This window comes from Thermobia domestica, chromosome 12 (genome assembly GCF_964235325.1).
Source record: "Thermobia domestica chromosome 12, izTheDome1.hap1.1, whole genome shotgun sequence".
NCBI classification, from domain to species: domain Eukaryota; kingdom Metazoa; phylum Arthropoda; class Insecta; order Zygentoma; family Lepismatidae; genus Thermobia; species Thermobia domestica.
The window spans coordinates 70,082,215-70,105,329 of record NC_137465.1 but is presented as its reverse complement, the minus strand read 5'-3'; the positions used below and the strand labels follow the sequence as shown (position 1 = coordinate 70,105,329).

The 23,115-nt window shown below is 35.9% G+C and overlaps 1 protein-coding gene across 4 annotated transcripts in view; it reads left to right on the top strand.

Annotated features, from left to right (window-relative positions):
* The window catches only part of LOC145666501 (uncharacterized), a 53,276-nt gene extending 30,392 nt beyond the window's left edge, over positions 1 to 22,884 (top strand). For all 4 annotated transcript variants that reach the window (XM_081733769.1, XM_081733770.1, XM_081733771.1 and 1 more), the window contains 2 exons: positions 1,283 to 1,938; positions 5,754 to 22,884. In XM_081733769.1, the coding sequence (XP_081589895.1) occupies positions 1,283 to 1,938; positions 5,754 to 6,663 (1,566 nt within the window). In that variant the 3' untranslated portion in view covers positions 6,664 to 22,884. The remainder of the gene's footprint in view (positions 1 to 1,282; positions 1,939 to 5,753) is intronic.
* The last annotated feature ends 231 nt before the right edge of the window (positions 22,885 to 23,115 follow it).

Genomic DNA, 23,115 nt, shown 5'->3' with positions numbered 1-23,115 from the left:
CTCAGCCCCCGCTGGTAAACAAGATAGCTCCCTATAATACATAAACATCCGTGTGTGCAGCACGATAAAACACATACGGATCAACTGGACACACCGTTCGTACATGTAATACTCAACTGTAGTGGAGCTAAATAAACTAAAATTGCTCTCCGTGATACTCAAGCGTAAAGGTATAAGGACATCTTGGACCCTGTATATTGAATAAATATTCTCATATTAAACTTCTTTTCCCACTTTATTGTATCATTGTTAGCTCATTCTCCCAGAAGAAGTGAAAAATAATATTTGGTACCTCTGTCTCCTAGGTCAAAAAAATATATACCATAATTATAGAATTCTTCTGTTGTAGATTGTGGGTCCTTATTTATTGTGTTCATAAGGTGTTTTCTGAGGCTGATTCGCAGTAGACGACAATCTAAAGGTATCACACTAGCGTAAATATTGTCAAGCCGTTTATTTATTTATTTATTTATTTATTTTTCCTTTTTATTATTTATCATCATAGGTATTCCGCCATTATTGTTAGGCCATTTGCCGCAGCTGAAAAGTTTCCATGCTCCACGGTCTTCCGCTAACCTCTTCGTATTCACGTATGATCTTTCTGTTTTTATATCGTTCATTAATTGTAGTTTCCTTCTTCGCCCTCTCCCTCTCTTTCCTGCCACCATACCTTTTAGCACGTCCCTCATGATACTGTTTCTTCTGAGGCAATATCCCAACCAATTTCGCTTCCTTTTCTTAATAATACCTAAAAGTGTTCTTTTCTCCCCCACGATTTCTAACACACTCTCATTCGTCTTCCGCTCGACCCAGGTAATTCTTTCCTTTCTTCTCCACACCCACATTTCAAAGGCTTCCGGTCGTTTTCCATCACTTTTATGTAATGTCCATGTTTCCGCCCCATACAATAAAACACCACACTATTTTATTATTTTTATTGAATTCCTACACATTATCAGCGATTAATATACAGTAAGATCTGGTATGTACGAAGTTTGTAACAAGACCAGTAAGGACTTTTCTTTACAAGTTAACAGCTTTCGTTGCGCAGTAAATTGCAGGTTGATCCATTTTAATAGTTTGTCCAAAAAAGAAAGATAATATGCACTGGTTTGTTTATACAGATTATTGGCGTTTTTGCATTTACAAGAGCGAAAATAAAGGAAATCGTGAAAGAAATTTGAATAGTGATCAGTATTTCGTTATTTTTCGTTTTCCGATATTTATGGTAAAATCACATATTTTAATATTTCATTATAATTAATAATTTTCTTTCTTCCAGATCGTTACTGAAGAAAGGACCAGTGACGAGAAGAAAGTTACCAAAGTAGAACAAGCATCTCAGACGGTACCAATTCCGGTAGCTAATGAGGAAATCAAAACGTACGCAAGCAATAACCTTCCCAATTCGGACGTGACTGGCAATTTTACCACTTGTCTCAGTGACCCACAATCCAGCAAAATTCATTCAGAAGTAGTGGGGAGTAACGAAAGCCAAAGTTATCCAGTATCCGTAAAAAGTGAAAGACAGGAATGTGAAGCAAATCAGACTCAAAGAAGTACGTTATCTGACAACAATGGCACAATTCAAAGTTGTTCCGACTCAGTTCCGTCTCTGGAAGAACAAACCCCAGTGATAGAAAGGAAAGACTCGCTGATTGCTGAGAACCAGATCTGTGTCGTTTTGAAATCAGAGGACACGCCAAATGGACAGATTATAAAAGCTGAACAACAACCAATAGTTACTGCTACTGAGTTAGTACGATTTTGTACTCCGCTAACTTTGGCAGATGGTGTGCAAGTTACTACTGGTTCGTTTCCTACGTCAAGTGATTGTAGCCAAACTTCTACCTCCCTGATTGAAAGTCTTCTGAAGATCGAAATAAAAGTAGAAGATAAAGAAGTTCAAGACTTGTATGTACCAACATCTGTTCTACAGTAAGTATGTAACTAAAGAGATGATCAAGATTTTGTATCTGTAAAATTTTGATTCTGAGATAGTTTGATGAGTTTATCGTCCCTTTCCAGCACAGAGACTATATGACGATGCAGTTTTAAGGTGGACTTGAATCAACGTAATGTGTTAAGATCCTCTCACCGGAAATCGAACCCAAGACCCCATCTATCAAAGATATGCGTGCTAGCCATGAGACAAGTGTGGAGGGTGGAAATAGATTCAGTATTCAGTGCTTATTGATTTTTTTAACTTTATCTGTAAAAAATATAATCTATATATTAAAATGCTAGGTTGTCTCCAAAGAAAAGTTTATATGTTTGTCTCCAATCCTTTCGACAATGAGATCTCGTAAACCACAAATGCTGGTAACGTGCCGTTTACGCTGATCGATTCCAAATTTTGTGTAGATTGTCCAGTTCTAATTGAATATTTAAAAAATGTGGTCGTTATTTCTTTATTACATTTTTAGGGGTACACTGGAAGTGTTGAAATTTTAATAAAAACTAACTGAACCTGCGCTCTCTACACAGCGCATCATTCGCATATGAGCATAAATCTCCTTCTCATTCCTCACAACAGATGTACATGTCCCTTTACAGACACAAGTGAAAGACGTCTTGATTTTTAAAAAATCGGCAAGGGGTATCATAAAGGGGAGATTTTTTCGATTATTTTTTCTCAATATCTCACACTGTTTGCAAGATTTGAGCCTACTTCCGGTTGGAGTTTCTAATTCATGTATGACCAGTGTTTTCTTTCTTCTTGCATGCAGTATGTAATACGCAAATACATTACATATACAATTAATTATAATGTCAGTTGTATATGCACTCAAAAAATAAAGATTTATCTTAAGACTTGAGAAATGGTTATCCTTCCTTTTTCACTATTATTTGGCCATGGAACAAACGCCTGAGACATATACAACCCCAATATACAACATTGTGGTCTTGGAATGTATAACGTATAGGATATGCTGTTTTAGTTTGTTTTTTTTAAATTTCAACTCTTCCAGCGTATCCTAAAAAAATGTAATAAAGAAATAATGTCCATGTTTTTTTTTTAAAGATTCAATTAGAACTGGACAATCTACGCAAAATTTCCAATCGATCAGTGAAAACGTCATCTTTCTAGAGCCTGTAGTTTCCGAGATCTCATTGTCGAAAGGATTGACCACAAACATATAAACATAGTTTAAAAGAACTCGGAAGATGGAAGCACAATTCACATGCATTGATTTTAGAGAAGGCTTATTAAAATACAAATGCTTTGAACAATAATTTTATATCATAAACTTTATGAAAAAGATATAGTTAACTAATTTAGACTATTTAAAGTACAAATACTTAAAATGTTTGTCTCTGTTAAACGTGAAATCACACACAACCGTAAATGAAAGATTTGAAAGCCAAAGTTATAGGTTGGAGCTCAGGCACTTTTAATTGCTATTGTAGCATTTTAATAGATAGATCATATCCTATGAGTTATACATTTCAACACGACATAGTTGTATACAGGGGTTGTATATCTCAGGCGTTTGTTTCATGGCCAAATGATAATGAAAAACTAAGGATAACAATTTCTCCAGGCTAAGATGAATCTTCATTGTTTGAACTGTTTTGTCCAATGAACACCACATATCACTGATATTATAATTAAGTGTGTGCGTAATATATTTACTTATTACATACTGCATGCAAGAAGAAAGAAAACCCTGATTATACATGAATTAGGAACTACAACCGGAAGTAGGCTCAAATCTTGCAAACGGTGCGAGATATTGAAAAAAGTTGTCCTTTAGGTACCCCATGCCAATTTTTATCAACACTCTTTCAGTTGTGTCTGTAAAGGGACATATACAGATGTGACGAATGAAGGAGATTCATAGTCATATGTGAATGTTGCGCTGTATAGAGAGCGCATGTTCAGCTAGTAAACTGTTAATAAGTTTTCGTGATACAGCGACTAACGCGATCTCTCTAAATCTGGTGATAAGAGTGGAATAGTTCGAATTCAGCTTACTAGAACGCCCATTTTCGGTACATGTGATTGCAGATTATTCCTCATCCATGAAAATTTAACTTTTTAGATACAAAACCGAACATTAGATTATATTCTTCAATAGGAAGTCTAGTCTTCTGTAGTCTCATTAGCGCACAAAAGAAAAAAAAAATCGGAATCTGTTCCATGGATTTATAATCCGGCTTTTTAGGTGGTTAGATAGCATGGTGGGGAAAAAGTCTTTCCATGTAAAGTGATAGTGCGTGATAGTCTGTGCAAGAGTGCAATTGGAAAGGGATGCTGTCTCTCGACAAAATTATTTAATATCTATCTAGAAGAGATAGTGAAAAAGAACATACATAATGAAGACAGTATTTCGGTACGAGGTAGAATGATCAGGTGCATACGGTTTGCAGATGATATGGCGCTTGTTGAAGAACCTGAAAAGAAAATCAATAAGATATTATAGAAAACTTGAAGAGCTATGAAGAATATGTGATGAAAATAAGTGTTAGAAAGACAAAAGCTATGATGATTGGAACGAGGCGGTCAGTGTGAAATACAGAAGTAGGAGGGGAGAAAATAGAACAGGTGACTAGTTTTCGATACCTAGATATTATATTAGTGATGATACAAAATGGGAACGTGAAATAAAAGCATGGATCGGAATGTCGAAAGAAGCCTTTAGGACGAAAAGAGTACTGTGTGGGACCTTGAATAAAGGGTTGAAAAGAAGGCTCATAAAATATATCGTGTGGAGTATTGTACTGTGTGAGGCGGAAACATGGACATTACTCAAAAGCGATGAAAAAATGCATCAATTTCAATGCATTTTCCTTAAATGCGTGTACGTTACATGTCTGCTTTACATGTACAGCCATATGTCATTGCTTGTTTCTAGACCTTTGACATTGAATGTGTTTTATGGATGTCTCACATGTATATCTCCTCTGGTAAATTCACCTGTAAGTGGTAAAAACACATGTATTTCAGAGGTACATGCGCCTGTACAGCACATGTTCTGTACATGTAACGAACATTGCTTGTAATTAGCAATTTTTCCATTCACATCCTCAGGGTTTCATGTGATGTCATATTTCTACCACTTCTTTAAAAGAGGAAAAGGGGAGATGACTAACTGCAGCTTGGTACGTAGCAGTTGTTGGTTGCAGTAACAGGAGTGTATCATCGCTCTGCGCTGAGTGTGTGATCATGTTGTCATTGAAAGACACGACTATATAGGCAGCTAATCACACTGTGGAGTGCCATTTACTTAACTCCGATATTCTGAACACCGAATGATGAGAAAACGTTTTGAGTATCAAATGGTAGATCATTTCAGGTGCGAAAGATGCCGTAGATTCTGTTTTAGATTTTTAGACTTCTCCTTTTAGCCTCCACACCTAACCCTCTTTTTCTTATACCAACAACGTTCTTCCACTCATTTGCATTTTATCGTATGTTCGGCGTAGTTTACAGGGCGTAACCAAGGGACATTAAGCTAAGAATGTCATATCATTTCTATCGTTAACAATAGTAACTACGTGGGCAGAATATAGTTTGCACTTTTGAGAAACTGGAACGTGATTTGCTGATCTTCCTAAAATTAATAATTCTGCAAGGAAATATGATATGAATTTGCAGATTAATTCTTTCAGACATACTTCTCATAAATACTCTACTTTATTCCATGCAATGTTGTTAATTAATTATAGGACGCACTCTAGCTGTATGGTTTTGTATGTCTTTTAATGTTGTCATTAACAACAATGATTATGAATGTTTTCTCTTCCAGGCAAAAACCAGAATTCTCTTCGAATGGTGTAGCTGTTTTCAACACGACAGTCATTGGCACTCTGGACAAGGAAATGAGCCAAGCAGTGGAAACAGCGGTGAATCTGATTGCGAACGGACTTCAAATCGGTAAATCAACTGGAGTTTTACTGCCTAAATATGTGTGTGATACATGCAACCAAAGTTTCTCCAGTGAGGAACAGTTAAATAACCATAAAAAATGCCATTCAGAAAAGAAAGCATTCCCGTGCGAATTCTGTGGGAAAGTTCTTCATGTGAAGTCCAAACTTTTGGTTCATCGTCGCAATCATACAGGCGAGAAGCCCTTCAAATGTGAATTCTGTAATAGTGTTTTCTCACGTAATTCGTCACTGAATCGCCACCGCAAGTGCCATACGGGAAGTGCAATATATCGGTGTGAAAAGTGCAACATAATGTTAGATTATTCACAGTATATAGCTCACAGGAAACAACATACGACAAACAGGCAATGCAGTGTTTGTAACAAAGCTTTCCTCAAACACTCGGATCTTGTTAGACATTTCCGTACGCATACTGGAGAGAAACCTCATAAATGCGATATTTGTGGACGTGGTTTCTCTGACAAGTCACATTTGACTACTCACCGTCGCATCCATACAGGAGAGCGGCCTTTTAAATGCGATATTTGCAAAAAAGCTTTTCTGAAAAATTCAGATCTTGTGCGGCACAAGAAAGTTCACGCAGCAGGCCGTTCTAGTTACTGTGATATATGTGGAAGTTCATTCCACAGCAATTTTCTTATGTTAAACCACAAATTAACTCATAGCACCACTGAAAAACTTCACAAATGTAACGTTTGTGGTAAAGAGTATTCTCAGAGCTCTGGCTCATGTGATCATACTGGAGTTCCATTGAATGTATCGGTTTAAGTGGTGATGTTTTTCTCAATATGCTAGAAAACCAAAGAATATTAACGTATATTTGTGTACTCTTGAACGATGGGGTTCAATTCAATAACTGCCTTGTATAACTCTCCGTTCAACAGTATTTATTTCATTCTAATATACACAAAATTTATTTCTTCATAGTTTTTATGAAATTTGTTCATATTTTCTTATTTACTGCGTGCTGTTTTTCCATGCGCTGAAGACGGATGAGTTTTGTGAGTTCCGCAGCATTTGATAGTGCAGGGAAGAAAATGTTTGAAAAATTCCTTAGTTTTACGTCAATTATCACGATTTAGTCTAAATCATAATACAGTCTTTTGACTGGCGACATTACCAGTACTCACTTGTTGTAAGTCGATTTTGTTTGTTTTAGCTGGTCTTTCATTGCATATATACGCCAATAGCTTACATCTAACACAAATACTGCAATTTCAACAGAGTTTGGATCTATTAGTGTCAATTTTATTGAAGTTATTGCGTGCGAATTTATTCCCACGATAGCACAACACAACTGAATCTCACTGCTTTAAATAATAATTACAAAGAAGGCAGTACTGCTGGATCCCAATGAAGGGCTCGTGAGACAAACAACTAAAATATTCAGATTTAATTATTTGCGATTAAGTTTGCAGTTTTGAGAAGCTGGATTAAGCAGATCTGCAACACAATGTTCTGATAATTATCGTTTCTCAAGATGTAAAAATGTGCTTCTTGTTCGATAAATGAGCACACTGTGTTGAGCATATTAGATTTAGATGGATCCTTCGTTTGCTTCAAAAGTTATTTTGGAAATATTTTCAATTAGAGACCCTTCAATAATCCTCCGAACCATAGAAGTTCTCATATTGTTAAGAGAAAAAGAGAAGAAGAATGTTAAGAACTTTATTCAATACCAATATCTACCTTTGTATGGCACAGATTCATGGGAAAGTATATTTTTTGTACTAGCACAAACTTAGATGCTAACACAACCAGTATTAAGAGTGTAGGGTCATTTGTATTATCAATGATGATACCTTCGACAATCAACAGATAGTGATATCACGAGTTAAAAAGAAACCTATATAGCGGTTGAAACTTACCCAATATGTTAAGAAGTTCATCGATTGTGGAACTCAGTTTTCAATAGAATTAACTTGATAATTGAAGAACTGGGAATATTATGTTAAAAAAAAACATAATTTCTTCTTCTCCAAAGTAACTGAGCTGTTAATATACAGTAGCAAATAAAATGAAATGGTTCATACTTGCAGCAATAATCATATAAAAAAAATAAATAAATAAAAAATAAGTAACGTTTTTAAGGAACATGGTTCTCATCATCAATTTCCTCAAACCTGAAAATGGCTGTAAAAAGGCAAAAACATGTGGGAAGGTGTAAATATATATATATATATATATATATATATATAAGATTCAAAGTATGTACACCAATTCAAGTCAAAGATTATTATGGCAAATCCCTATTCTTGGACGTGAAGTAGTGTATATATTTCGAGTCATCTTTTATTCTTTCTACTTCCTTTTGACCTTCCCGTATGTTTTACCTTTTCAAATTTTTTAGGACTTGAGAAAACTGATGATGAGAGTCGTGTTTGTCGAAAACATAACTTAGTTCTTGGGATTATAGCGATGAGTATGAAGCATTTTATTTTACTTGCTATGGTGACTTTTATCGTTATTCACAACTTACACTTCTATATCTGACTTGTATTTTCTTTCTTTTTTTTCTTCTTTTTTTAACTGAAACTAAGTCATCACTGTCGTATAAGTCTCTTATTTTGCGATCTTTCTTTGTCCATGCGCATTCTATCCTTGCTGTATAATTTTGTCACTGCTTTCAGAAACGCACATAACTTCAAAATATTACAATTAATATTATGTGTGTATTTCTGATTTCCTTATATAGGTTCGACTTATCGCTAGTATCACTCCAGATATCGCCGTCCGTTTAAAAGTATTAGCCACTTACTACTCTCGCATGATCATTCACTCAATCCATTATCTGCTTCTCAATTATCACAGTTATTTGACAACGATGGCTGGCAAATATCGTTGCCATCTCTGCTTCATTCGAACACTCTGAAATCACCCGCGAAGATCTATCTGACGAAGTATACAACATTAACTCTTGCCGTTTAGTAGACTTCTAAGCTACAAGAGGATCATATATTTCTCAAACTAAATCCATTCCAATCCATAAACTATTACCACAGTGTCATGTTCATGGTGTAAAGAGAACAAGATTCTTGTAATGGCGAACTAAATTCTTGTCATTCTAACACTTGACGTCATCTGTGTTATGAATGGATTTTTTTTACAAGCGCTAGCTCGTACCTCACACAAAAAAAACTTCGCTGGTATTCGCTGTGATTTTCAACGGAGTGAAAATTTATCATAAGCATTAATTATATAAACATGATGTAATCAATGCTAGAAGATAATGAATTCGAAGAAAGATATTTACAATAGCACGGGGAAAAGCATATTTCAGTTCATTACATGTTAAACAGCTTTGAAGTTTGAACAAGTCAGTATTATTCACTATACTTTTTCCTATTTCTTTCTTTTTTTCTTCTTTTTTAACACATGAAGGTATACTCGAGTATGCAGAGTATGTATACGTCTGCAATAGCTTAAAATGAGTGCGTTGCTTATGTACCTAACAGGTTTAGATCGCTCGAGTTCTTCTTGCATCTATCTCCTTTTTTTCACACATTTTGAGGTATTTACAAATCTCAGAGGAATTAATTCATGGTGTCCGACAGCCCTCAGCGGAGCCTGCAGTTTCAAGAAGGAAGTATCTCTTATAAATTTATAGAAAAACAAAAACAAATATTTAAAGTAACAAATTTTAAAAAATCTCAAATTTATCTAATTTACATGAGGTCTTCCAAAATTTCTGCTATGCAGCTCTTTAATTTTTTTGATACAAGTTAAATACTGCAACTTCTTTTCTTCCACTTAACAATTAAGTCTATGTACACTAACACTGTTTACATTTACCGACACCCTGACACTAGAGTATTAAATTTAATCATCTGCTACGTTTGGCCATTATATTTATAACTTCTTCCGGATCAATATTCTGATCCCAATGAACCGATAATATAGCAAGTTTTGTTAATCGGTCGTTCCCAGTCCGGTTTCTCAAAAAAAGTTAAGGCACTTCAGGGTAGAAAACGATATCTTCGCACTGGCTGTAGAGATAGGTAGGGTGGGTGGCCAATATTTTCAAAAGTTTAAAAAGTTTGGTGGATTGTTGGATACAAGTTAACAGAACATGAAGCTAAAGGTGAAACCGAATCCTGAGGAATGACGTCTTTTTCAGCACATTTCCGTTTCTGACACCATAACATATAGTCATTATTTGCGTTTCACTTATATTTTCATGTACGTATACGCCCAGTTTCTTTACTATATCACCTGCAGTTGATTTTACGGTTTTGGGCAGTAAAACCTGAAAGGCAGCCAACGTATCCTTATTCTGTTAAAAACGTAATGTAAGATTCGAAATTAAGTCATCAATACAAGGAATGAAGACAGCTCTTTTGAACTATTGCTTCGGCCTTTCTAACGGATAATTCTCCCGCTTGGTTTGCTTACGTGCTAAAAGTGGAATTTTTATTTCACTGTCGAAAAGATTTTTCATGATGCATAATGCTTGTTGAAAGATATCGCTAAAATACGGCTTCCAAATTATCGGTTCTTAAATTTGTAGTCGTTTTAAGATATGCGAGTATTCCATTGCTGAACTTATATTATGTTTGGGACTGTGAAGACAAGTTGAAAGACGAACAGTTACAGTAACTAACTTTTCACACGTTAACATGGAGATCAAAAAGGAGTTTTTCTTCAAAGCTGGCAATAATCGTTGCGCAGTGTGGGATGTTGTTTTTTTCACTTGCGGTAATAGATTGTAAACTAGCAACAATTGGCTCAAATAGATCAATAAAAACCATGACGGCATCATGGCGCTCAACAAATCTCGTGTCACACAACCCGACTAATATCATTTTCTTGCTTTTTGGTGTTCCAGCCTTTCAGAGTGTTCGCAGAGAAATTATTATTTCGGAACAAATCTCAAATGTCTTTCATGGTACCTAAACAGTTTCTAATATGGGAGCCGCTCATGGCAAAGGAAAATGCTAGATTTAAGCGTCGATTTGCACAATGTACAAAAATAGCCTTAGGATACAGCCTTGGCCTACGAGATTGTTCATATCAAGATCCATTTTTGCACATTGTTCAATTATTGTTTTCGCAGCACCCTTTCCCGTAAGATCGTAAATCGGGACAAATCCCAAAAAACCTTTCGCAGCATAAGACTAGTATTTACATACCGAGCACATAAGTTGTTCAGTCCCCCTATATCCATAGTCTCATCTGCAATAATACTAAAGCACTGTGACTTATTAATTTCAGGTACCAACTTATCCCGTTATTAACTCTCCACAAATTTCTAAAACTTCATTTTGTATTTGTGGACTAACGTACGTCACATTTTCCCCGGCATTTGTTAAATGTTTCTTTAAAGATTCGTCACCGGGGTTAGCACGAAAACGAAGTGAGCGAAATTTCCCGTCCTTTTGCGAAGGCTTCGACAAAGTGAAAGAACCACTGTCTTTATCTCCTCTCACAAGAAGACTTACGGAAATGTCACTCACCGATCTGAATGAAACTTTGCACACTTGTAGAACATCGAAAAATAATTGACACGTATTTTTCTGTTTCGCAATCGTGAAGATTTAAGGGTGGAAACCACTCTTTGAACGTTAGGGGTGGTCTTCAAGCATAGACAGAAAACAATTATTTAATAAAGAAGAAAACATACTGCCACGGGGAGGGTAAGGACAGCTGATTCAGAATATGACGTCAAAATTCAAAATGGCGGATCCAATATAGTGACTACAATTACAAAATGTCTTGTTGTTTGACATTCTCTGCAGTTACCCAATAACAATTATAGTTGGCAGGGGTTACTACAAGAAGGTTGCAGACCAATTTGAAACCCCTTTATTTTAACGGAATGCTTGATTAAAGTGAATCTCTGCACTTCTCCCTATTCAGGGTGCTTACGTATAGTGAGTCCCCTCGCCTCTCATAATTATGAATTTATTGAGGAAACGCTTCAGAGTAATGATATTTCGTAAAAAAAAAAAAAAAAGTGTGTGATGCATAAACATAGTTTACACCAAGCGTGCCTCATTACAGCAATAGCTGTGACAAATCGCAAAATGCAGCACAATCTTCTTCCAAATAACTGTTTTTGTGTCACGCATATCTAATAAGCTTTGGAAATCTAGAAGAAGAAAACTGATTGTGAATCAGTGATTTGGATCTAAATTGTATTATTACGGAGATGTAAATTTATGTTATAGTTGTAGAGAATAATGTCAGTAAAATGTCTCAAGAAGTTTTCCAAGCCTAAAGACGAACACAGCAAGACGCCAAATCCTACCAGTTGTTAGTGCAGAATGGTTTCTATTTTGAGGTACTCTTTTGTTCGTAAAATAGGTTGAAACATTGGTGAATTGTGACCACTCCACGAATCTAATAACAATAACATTAGACATTGGGAGAAAAACCTCTTGAAACCATTATCTCACAAGACCTGATGTTAACCCGAATTTGATGCTTTCACAAGGACATTTTCAGATTAAAAGATGTTGTTTTGGACTATAGGGTCAAATGTTTCATCCTTTTCCTGCAAAATAATTAACAACGGTGATAACATGGCCATTTTCAGAAATTAAAGGTTGTATGGTGTAGCTAGGAGTCATAGATTTATTGCTTGTGACACATTGTCTAGTGTTTGTGTCCCTATAAACGCTAAAGTGAGAAGTGCAGAGACTCACTTTAATCAAGCATCGCATTAAAATAAGTACAGAAAGGGATTTCAAATTGATCTGCAACCTCCTCGTAGTAATCTCTGCCATCTGTAATTGTTCTTGGCTAACTGCAGAGAATCTTAAACCAGAAGATATTTTGTAATTGTAATCACTATATTGAATCCGCCATTTTGAATTTTGTAATTTTGACGTCATATTCTGAATCAGCTGTCCTAAGCCCCCCTCTCCCTGGAAGTATGTTTTCTTCTATATTGAATGATTGTTTTCTGTCTATGCTTGAAGACTACCCCTAACGTTCAAAGGATGATTTCCAGCCTTAAATCTTCACGATTGCCGGAAAAAAAAAAAAAAAAAAATACGTGTCGATTATTTTTCGATGTTCTAAAAGTGTGCAAAGTTTCATTCAAATCGGTGAGTAACACTTCCGTAAGTCTCCTTGTCAGAGAAAGCTCTTGCTATCCACAAAAGATTATAGTTTCCACAATAGGAATAAGGGCGGCTCGATTTTCTTTTACTTTTGTCGCTCGCTGACAACTTACCGTGTTCGCTACATTTTGCGTGTCGCTACATCCCACAGCCATGAAGTTGTCAGCTTATACCACACTAGCTTTCTTCTGATAGTCATTGAACACTTAAACAGTATCCTTCCATTTACAAAATGGCTTAGTCACCAAATACTCCACATTTTTATGTGAAGCATGACCAACATTGGTGTACAGAAAAGAACACAGTAGCGACAAAAAGCCCCATTCTCCGTCATCGAGTAAGTTAACCAACCCGACCTCTCTAACCAGCGATGCTGAAATGAAAGTCTTGACCATGAAGTCTCACAGAAAACACAAAGGTTTTTCTGGCTTAAAGTAGTTTGTCAGCATGTCGTATCGCACTTCTCTTGAAATATTGACATATTTTGTTTCTTTCACTAACACGCCAATGTTATTTTGGTGGTAGGACACATTGGACACATTACCACTGTTATTATCGTCTTCATTTAATTGAATTTCCACTTTTGAAGCCGGCTCATTTTTAATTACCTTTTTCACTGGCTTAAAAAAACTGTCAATTGTTTTCGAATGTCTCTTCGTTATGTACAAAAGTTTTGTACAATATATCATGAATACACACTGTCACACACACAATTTGCTAGTTCAACCTATGAAGCCACGAAAACTCGAGTAATACTCCGAACAAAAGTACCAACACACGTACATCAACAATGTACAAAAATATCAATAAAAGACCTACATCAGAGGCCTGTGTAGTAGGCGGGGATGATGGTTGCCTGTGATCTCTCTTTCTTTCTTCCTTCCTTCCTTGCTCCCTCCCTCTCTCTGTCTCTCCCTCTCTCCAGAAAGGCATCAGCTTTCCGAAACAATTGGCAAGAGACTTCTTTCTGCCCTTTGCTCATTCAGAAAGAGCTCTTGCTTTTCATCGAAAAGTGAGGGAATAGTACAAGCTAATGATCGGTTGGGGGGACAAGTGAGGGGCGGGGGAAGTTCTATTGATCCTGGCAATGACCCACAGCCGTAGAAAATCCCTACGCCGAGGCATGCATCCCTCAATTTGGACACTGGGCGTACAACATACAATCACTAGGGTACTACAATTAGTGATAGTGTTTTCCTTAGAGAGAAAAAAAGGTCTTTCCGCGCCCTCCTGCATGCTGCAGCAATTCATATACAAAAAATTGAGAAGTACAATTAAGAAAAGTAAAGCTGGGAAAGTGGGTTTGAGGCAAGAGTAAGAATTTTCCGATGTAAATCCGTACTGAATAAAGCAAGTAAAACATTTCCTTCTCTCTCTCTCTCTCTCTCTCTCTCTCTCTCTCTCTCTCTCTCTCTCTCTTGCTCTCGCTCTCTGACAGGGAGTGCAAAGAGAGACTTGAAAGGTTGTTCGGCTCGGAGGCTCAAAACATCACAGAACGATAAGAACAGTCGACCGAAGAAAATACATACTTACATCGTATTCATTCAGTCACGTTCCGCTGTAATAAATGAAAAGATACAAAATAAGGCCCTTCTCTGAGTTCCACAAATATTACAGAAAGAAAAGTATCTCTGCAAGGAAGAGGAGACGCCAAGATCCAAATTGTAAAGTTACATTATCTATACATGGTGTCGTACAATAGAACTTGCTTTCTGAAATAGTGGGCAACAAAAGCTGCAATGTATTTCAGACATTTTTTCTGAATATTTTATCGAGCTTTAATGTGTTTTCATCTTCCTTTCATATTGAATCAGCAGAATCTTCAGTTTCAGTTGTGGTTTCTTCTCCATCAGTTTTTTTTTTTTTTTTTTTTTTTTTTTTTTTTTTTTTTTTTTTTTTCAATAAAGTGGCGATTTGGCATTCAATCGCAGATTCATCTTCAAAGTTCTGTGCTCCACTCAAGGAATTTCCATTTTCATTAGCTGTTGTGTTTCTTTATTTAACAGAAATTGTAAACGAATGCATGCCTAAAATGTAATAGGGTATTGTATACTTAAAAGCAAAGAATAGGATGGTTATTTGTACATGCCACAAATATAAGAAAAAAATTTCAAGTACATCTTAGTTTAATTTACTTGTTATGACACTTTTCACTCCAAATAAAGCTTGCATATCAGAAAGCAACATTGGAAGGGAATTGTTGCACATCTAGATTCCATGCTAAAAAGGCAGCTTCTGTGTATAATCTTTCACATGCGAATGTAAGTTGGTAACACTTTTTGGATGCAACCCAAATATTATATTTAATTTCTCTTAACACAGAATTTTGTGTCTCCAAATCAAACCGATAACTCCGTTTCAGAGAGAATTGCCTTCGAAATTTCCATATGAATTAAAAACATTAAAGCAGTCATTTATCAACTTAAGAATGAATGTTTTCTTTCACTACACCAATTATTCCAGCTTCCCCGTAATAAGGTGATGCCTTTCCCAAACTGTTTGAGAAGAGTTGAGCAGCTAATTTAACATTTTGACGTTTGCTGTTCGATACATCTAATTGATGCTGTGTAATTTTGTAGGCTAATTTAATATCACTTTGTGACTTGTCCAAATGATCTTGAGTGTGGTTATCTACTTCTTATGTATGGTTAACATAAACCCTTTGTAATAATAATAATAATGAAAGTTTGAATAAATATGACATATTAGCAAAAACATAGATATTCCTTCAAATGTCACACAGGTTTCTGAAAAATTTACTATCACTAGTAACTTTATGCGGTTTTAATAATCGCCTCTTTGTAGGACCAAAACCACAGAAGACTCAGTAAATTGAGTATCCTGCACTCGTAGTATTCGTAAACTCACATTTGTCATGGGGCAGTCAAAGAAAGTTGGCTGTTTCTATTTTGCAGTTGTTATAACTTGCACTAATTTTCACGGTCCGTAGACTTTTTCAACTTTATCATCAAAACAAACAGTATCTAATATAACTATTTCATCGAAATGCAAGCACAATAAGTTCACGATGTAACATGCTTACGTCCTTTCGTTTCATTAATATGAGGATGTCACTTAGAAGTCCTAGTTCACAATGTATTTTGTTTGCCCGCCGAACTAATGTGCTGGAGCGAGGCAAAGGGTATTTAAGTTTATTTCATAAATACCGTATGTTTTTAGGGCTAACACTTCGTAACGATATTGCAGCTGCAGTATTTTCTGAAGACCAATTTCTCTTACTGTGGGGTGATAATATAATTGGGATTTGACCGGGAGTAAAATATATTGACAAAATCTTCACCGACTCTTTAAGTTTGTAACACTTCAGTTCACTAAACACGTTTCTCTTATTTACTTCTAATTTTTTGGTTTTGGTTTTCAATCTTTGTTACATTCCTTTTCTCCCAGTTATCGCATTCTGCGTTCTTACACTTGCAGTAGGCTTTTCGGAATTTTCATAGTTTCTTCTAATCCGTTTAAGTCGTGGCTGTTTCTTCTCTTCTTTTAATTTTTAAATAGAACTTATCATTCTTTAGATTAGGTTGAGTTTAATTTGTTCGGTCGCCTGCAAGCTGAAATTCACTTTCGAAGATATTGTCCCCCTCTTTCTGAAGAAATCTAAAGTACTTTGTTAGTTCCTTTAGTTTTTACTTTTTACTTTTTTTTTCTTAAGTGATTAATACAACCGTGTACTGCACAATTAGACGTTCTTGCATTAACAATAACTCGAATACAAAAGAATTTCCACTTGTAGCTTACACACTGCAGCTTTTCTCGCTGTATTGTATCACTGAGATGACGTTACACAGTTACAATATTCCAGACTATGTGCGCGTGCAACCACCTTGTTCTCTTTACATCATGATTTTGCTGTGATCTGCAACTCATGACAATGCTTTAACAAGTTTCGTTGCACCAGAAATCGTGAATTCCGTTACTAACTTAAGTGTACTATCAGAAACTGTATTTCGGTGTGTAAACAGTTCCAGTTGACTAAAATTTGTAATAATCTAACTGAGATCACTCACTTCATTGTGTATTTGAAGCACTGCTATCCGATTATCAGTAATCATAATCCACTTGGGTGCTAAGGATAAAAGAAATGCTGTTCTTGGCTATCTTTAAGGCATTATTACACTTCTAGAATCAGTCACACGACGCTGATTCTACTGACAGAATAAAAGAGCTGCATTCAGTCACTTACAACTTAACTTCATTCAGTGACTCACATCCCCTATTACCGTGCATTTAATTACATCTGTCATTCGACGGGAACATAACAAAGTCCAGTATGTTGTTGTGACCAGCTATTTCTGTATTGAACGAAATACTTCTTGCTCAGCTCATTCTCCAGGAGCAATATACACCTCTACTTCCTCCCAGGCTCTCATTGTCCAAGACTTGTTCCCTACCCAGTAAACCAGTCTGGTGCCTTGTCGTATAGGTTGATCCAGCTAATTGCAATTTTCAGTAAAATTTCGAACGTACTCTCGTCAAGTGACTTCAGCTTTCCTTACTAAGCAGACTACTACTATTAATTCCCCAGGTAAGTTTCAGAAGTTGACATTGTATCACACACAACTTCTGTAACCAATTGTCACTATAATACTACTAGTACTTTCTCATTTTACTTTATCTACAGGAGGCGTTTGAGACAGAATATGGCATCTTGCGCACATTTATAAGTTTATACAACTGTTCAGCTTACGTATATCCGCATTTTACATCATTTCCTTGTCAGTTGTATTAGTTCCATTGCTTTTACTTCGTTTTCCTTGTGTCCGGTGTCTCGCAGGGTTGGCGTTACTTCATTTTTTCTTTGTTGTTGAGTTTTTTTCAGCTATCACTAAACCTTCCATTTATTACAAGGAGGGATGGTATACTGATGGCACGGCTCTACTCGTCCTGTGTAAGTTCATACAACAGATCAAGCTTACTCCAAGCAGTCAATTATTTCACCACGTGGTAGTGTCAATGGAATGTTGTAAATCAATACCATAGTTCATATCTCTACATGAAAATGCCAAGGAAAGTCAAAATTTCCTATTAAGAATTCACGGTATTCTAATAAATCTCAACAAAAGTCACAGGTGTAACCATTGTATTTTTTCGAGTAGGTAACATGGAAACGGCTCCTTATTTTGTCAAAATGAAAGGTTACTGTCAACTTACCCCTTAAACATGTAACAGGAATAATCGATGGGAGAGATTCGGTGGTAGAGCATTCATATCCAGTGCGTGGGGTTCCTGGTTCGATCTCAACTCGCGCCAGGTGGCTTTGTTTTGGACAAGTACCTTGTGCGTGTTTCCTCGGAGTTCTCCATTTCCTCCCAGTATCTTAATTCCACTATTTCATTCATTCCCATCATCACTGTCTCATTTAGCCAACATGGCATAACCGTGGAACATGTAATTCATTTCATTTTTTTCATTTCAAAGGAATAATCTGGGACTCGAAACCACACTTCGTTCTTAGTACCTAGAAAATATTTCTGAGGCGTTTATTGGTATATATTTTCCGTGTTTGAGTTTCTATCCCAGCTTCTTGTTATAATGAACTCACCATTTCCGAATAATAGTCATTCCGTTTTGTATTCTAAATTCCACTATCTGCTTTACAACTGACGCACACTATCTCATATTTTATTCTGTTTACAAGTATAAATTTTGATTTGCTACCGACAAAAGCCATTACTGCATCTTATACACATCCCCAGTTTTTATTGTAAAATAGTTTTCATATTCACTCGACGATAATCGATAATTATATCCAGTGCATGTTTAATGTTCTCCATTGTTGCCATCACTGGATGTCCTTCTCGTGGATAATCCAAAATGCTTTGCTATCCGCGTTTGAATTCGGCGGACCAACGTATAACAGTTGCGATTGATGGGGCTATCTTGTTTCGTACGTCAGCTGTTTTAAACCTGAAAAAAAAAAAAGAAAGAAAAGAAGGAATTATTTTCGTATAATTTGGGATAGTGTATTATAAAACTATACGCTATAATCGTATAATTGTATAGAATTATAAATCTCTAGCATCAACCCTTCATTGTAGGCTCGAAATTTTTCACTCATTTCTCGTACATATTTTGTTTACAGTTTATTGCCACATGCTGTCCTCTGCTCATCTTGATCGTGATCTGCAAGAATAGCTCTGCATACACTTCTACCTCAAACATAAAAGGACATACTTATATTTTTACTATGTGGCTGTAGAGACACCCATGATATCGAAAGGAACTGGAAAAAGGTTACCTGCATCTTGATTCCTGCCGGGCATCCAAATTCCGCTATTAAAATAGCTGCTCATTGCTGTGTGTACTCGTGAAAGCAATGCGATGTAAAATGCACAAATGCAGCGAACACTATGAAGCCATGGCTGATTAAAAAACACTCAGACAGTAGTGTTCCGATTACCGCTGAATACCAAAATTCACCCAACAGTTACAAAGAGAAAGTGACGGAAAACCCAGGGAGGCTTAGTTCGTATAAGATTTGTGGAGATCCTTAACACCATGGTCAAGCCTTGGGTGGAGAGAGTAATTGCTGGGAGACCCTACGTGTAGCAACAGGCAGCTTTCTGCCATACCACTGGGACAACTCAGACGTGGTTGTCATCCAACGCGTGTCCCTGTAACTTCCCTGATGACAACCCTGTGAATTATTGTACGTATGGTGTGGTTCAGCAAATAACCAACCACACTATTTGTAACTTAAGACCCAGCTGATCGACAGAGTCTGGGCGGCGTTTGAGGTTTCCGTCAGAAGACCATTCGTGCCGATGTGCCAGCTTCCGGAGCCGTATCGAAACAGTTGTAGATTCTAGGGATGATTTTTTTTTCTGAGTGATTTCTTGCTGGTTTGTTGTCATCTTTATTCCACTTGTCCGTGTATCCAATATATTTCGGTTTGACTGTTTCTTTCTTTCTTTTTTTTTTCTTTTTTAAAGGAACTGTCAAAACAGCTCGAACATCCTGTTTATATTTCCATCGTATAACGACCTCATCCTTATCTATTGACTTCGTCTATTCATTAGTCCGTAGAAGCCACCAAACAGAAATAATTATTTTTTTCCTATTAACATCATTTCATATATACTAACAATTAATTTTTGCAAAGTAAAATAAAATGAAATAATTACTCTTCATTTATTCCTTGGTTCACATTTTCTAAAAGCATATATTCATTGAAACAAGTTTTAGCCTTTAAAGAGTTTGTTAGTTTTAGAGCTAGCTTACTTTATAATGATAATAATTTAAATCAAAAATTGGTCAGTTTTCTTCGGTTTATCATCAAATCAAATTATTCAAGTTTTTTAAAGTGGTACGAATCTAATCGCTTTTATGATTGTTGATATTACCAATAATTTGGAAATAATCTTTTTGTGAGTCATGGTTTCCTTTATTTTATTTGAATTGTTTTTACTTGAAACGTTATTAAATATCGAATTACAGTTTTTACCCATTATTTGAGGAAAAGAAATTACACAATAAAATACTTCTTAAAACGATTATTTGTAACTCAACGAACACATGGAAATTCATGGTAGAAATCTGACATCAATGACCACAAAGCATCAGTGCTACAATTCCGATTCCTTTTAGCTTTTCGGAAAGCTTAGAAAAAAAAATATTTTTTGCTATACAAAAATATCATTCATATACTATATCATATATAAATATAATTTGATTTTTCGGCATAACTGAATAGAATTTAAATCCTTTTATGTACGTGTCAAGAAGAAAGGAATCCACTGCTAGCGTATAGTAGACATGACACAAGATAAGATACTTGTAAATCATATATATATTTTAGTCGTGCCTGAAGTTCTCATGCCGAATATCAATAAAATCGATCAAATTTAGCAGGAGTTTTGGACAGACACACAAAAATGCCATCGAGTCGAATGGTACAAGCTCGCTTTGAGCGTTAAAGTTAAGTCAGGCATGTACTAATTAACAATGTTTGGGTCTCCCTTTCTTTAGTTGAAGGGCAAAATTCTGTTAGAAAGCTAAGTAATTGTCATGGAAGAATTTTCACACATATACAAAAGTGCAGATCTCAAAGTGCAGTACGAGGTACGTTCAAGTTCCAATATATTGTGAGAAGATTTAAGGGTTCAGTTCATCTAAAAATATGAGAGCACTCTCTGTGAATTTGTGGTATAGAAAACAGCACCGTGCAGCGCTCGTGGTTCCTTCTGCCACCTCTAGCGTGAGCAGCATTGCCGATGTAAGTGGCGACATACAGTGTGCAAGTACAGCGTGATCATCCGTTTTTTTTCCACGTGCGTGGTGTGGTACCGTTTGGTATTCATTGTCAAGTCAGTGAGACATGTAAAAAGATAATGGGTACGGAAAATGTGCGTTCGTGCGAACGAAGGTTTAAATAGGGTCGAACGTCGTGTGATAATGAACCCAAGAAATATCGATCACGGACAAGCAGGTTTACATGAGTGGGAGTCTTTGTTTTGAAGGAACACCGATTAGGTATGTTTGATTATCACCTCTAGATTTAGTATTTCCATGGTTTTCTCTTAAGATCATTCTGTCTAAAGGCCTGAAATGCGAAAATTTACTTCAGTGCGGATTACCCGAACGGTGCAATCGTTAACACATGATGACACCATGAATGGTGCTTTCTTTTCGTCAGTCTTCACAATGGAAGCACGAATTCCCTGTCACCAAAGAAACTTGATGTTACCGCCAGCTCTTAGAAGGTGATAGTAGTCATGATTTGGGACAGCGAAGGTGTAATCCTCTCTCAGTGTGCTCCAGAAGGCACTACGGTGACGGCTGCATCTTATGAACTTGTGTTAACGACGAATCTCATTCGATTGCGAACAAAATGACTTCAGAAGATTGCTCATTTGTTTTTTCGTGAAAACAATCCTGCTCATCAGGCACTCCTAACTCTCAATTTTCTTCGTAATGGTGTACACCTAAAAGGAGATTACGTTGAGAAGTGACACAAGTTTCAACATGCTGAGGTAAAAAGTAGGAAACCTTGGAACTTGAGTGTACCTCGTAACCGACTGAAACCTCTTTTAATTTACGCTTAGATTTGTAAACCGACAAGATTGGTTTGGCGGTTGATTTATTTCTTACAAATAAAATATAATTAAAAGAAAACTCTGTGATAATTTCGTGCAAAGCAGCACTAATGTTCTCAAACACATGGCTTTTTTTTAAAGCTACTGTGAAAAATTGCCTCTTCTGCCGATAGTAGGCCTTTATTCCTAGAGTTGGGGAAACTATCCGTGTGGCGGGACATACGTATCACCTGGATATGATGATTTCTTTTCTAACAGAATTTGCCCTTTGTTTTGTTGGATTAATTGCTTTCAAAAACATACTGAAAGAATGTTGATTGATGATATCCTCATATTCCTGCAAATCGTCAGTAAAAAAATACATTCTTTCCTGGCTTCTGCATTGTTTTTAAAATTACAGACCAGTTATTATGCTTTGATTAATTGGCTTCGTTCAACAATCAATTTAATTTGTATTGTAACCTCAATTGCTTTGTCGAGCGAAAGTAGTTACTAAACTGAATCCTCACAATGGAAAACATAAGAAAACAATTTATATGGGAACTTATAGGACATCTATCATAATATAAATAAAAGTTTATTTTTGAGTCAATACTGATATGAGCCCTTCCTACAATAATTAATATCAAAATTAGTGTACATTTAATAGTGCTATAGTGTTGTTTAGTTTTAAAATGAAAGTAGTAGTTATATAATATGAATGTACAAATAATTGTGATCAGTTGCTTACCTAAAAATTTAAAACTGAAAACTTGGCTGCTTCGTATGTGTTTCAGCCAATGGGGTAATGCGTAGATATTGTATATTGAAAAAAAGCATATCGTGATTCTTTTTTTAAAAAAGAAAAAAATATATATTCTTTAAATGTTGATGTCTTCGTTTTGATATTGTGAAATTTCTATTATAATGTGAAATTTTATTTTTTTGTGCAACGTAGTAACACTTGTGTGTTATTGTGTAGTGTGTTAATTTTAAAAAATGTGTATTAAACATAATTGTATTTTTTGAATCAAAAGAAATAAATACGTGTTACGGTAGCACATAAAAATTATAAGTATTAAGAATTGAACTCTTATAGATATATGTTAATGTAACACTAT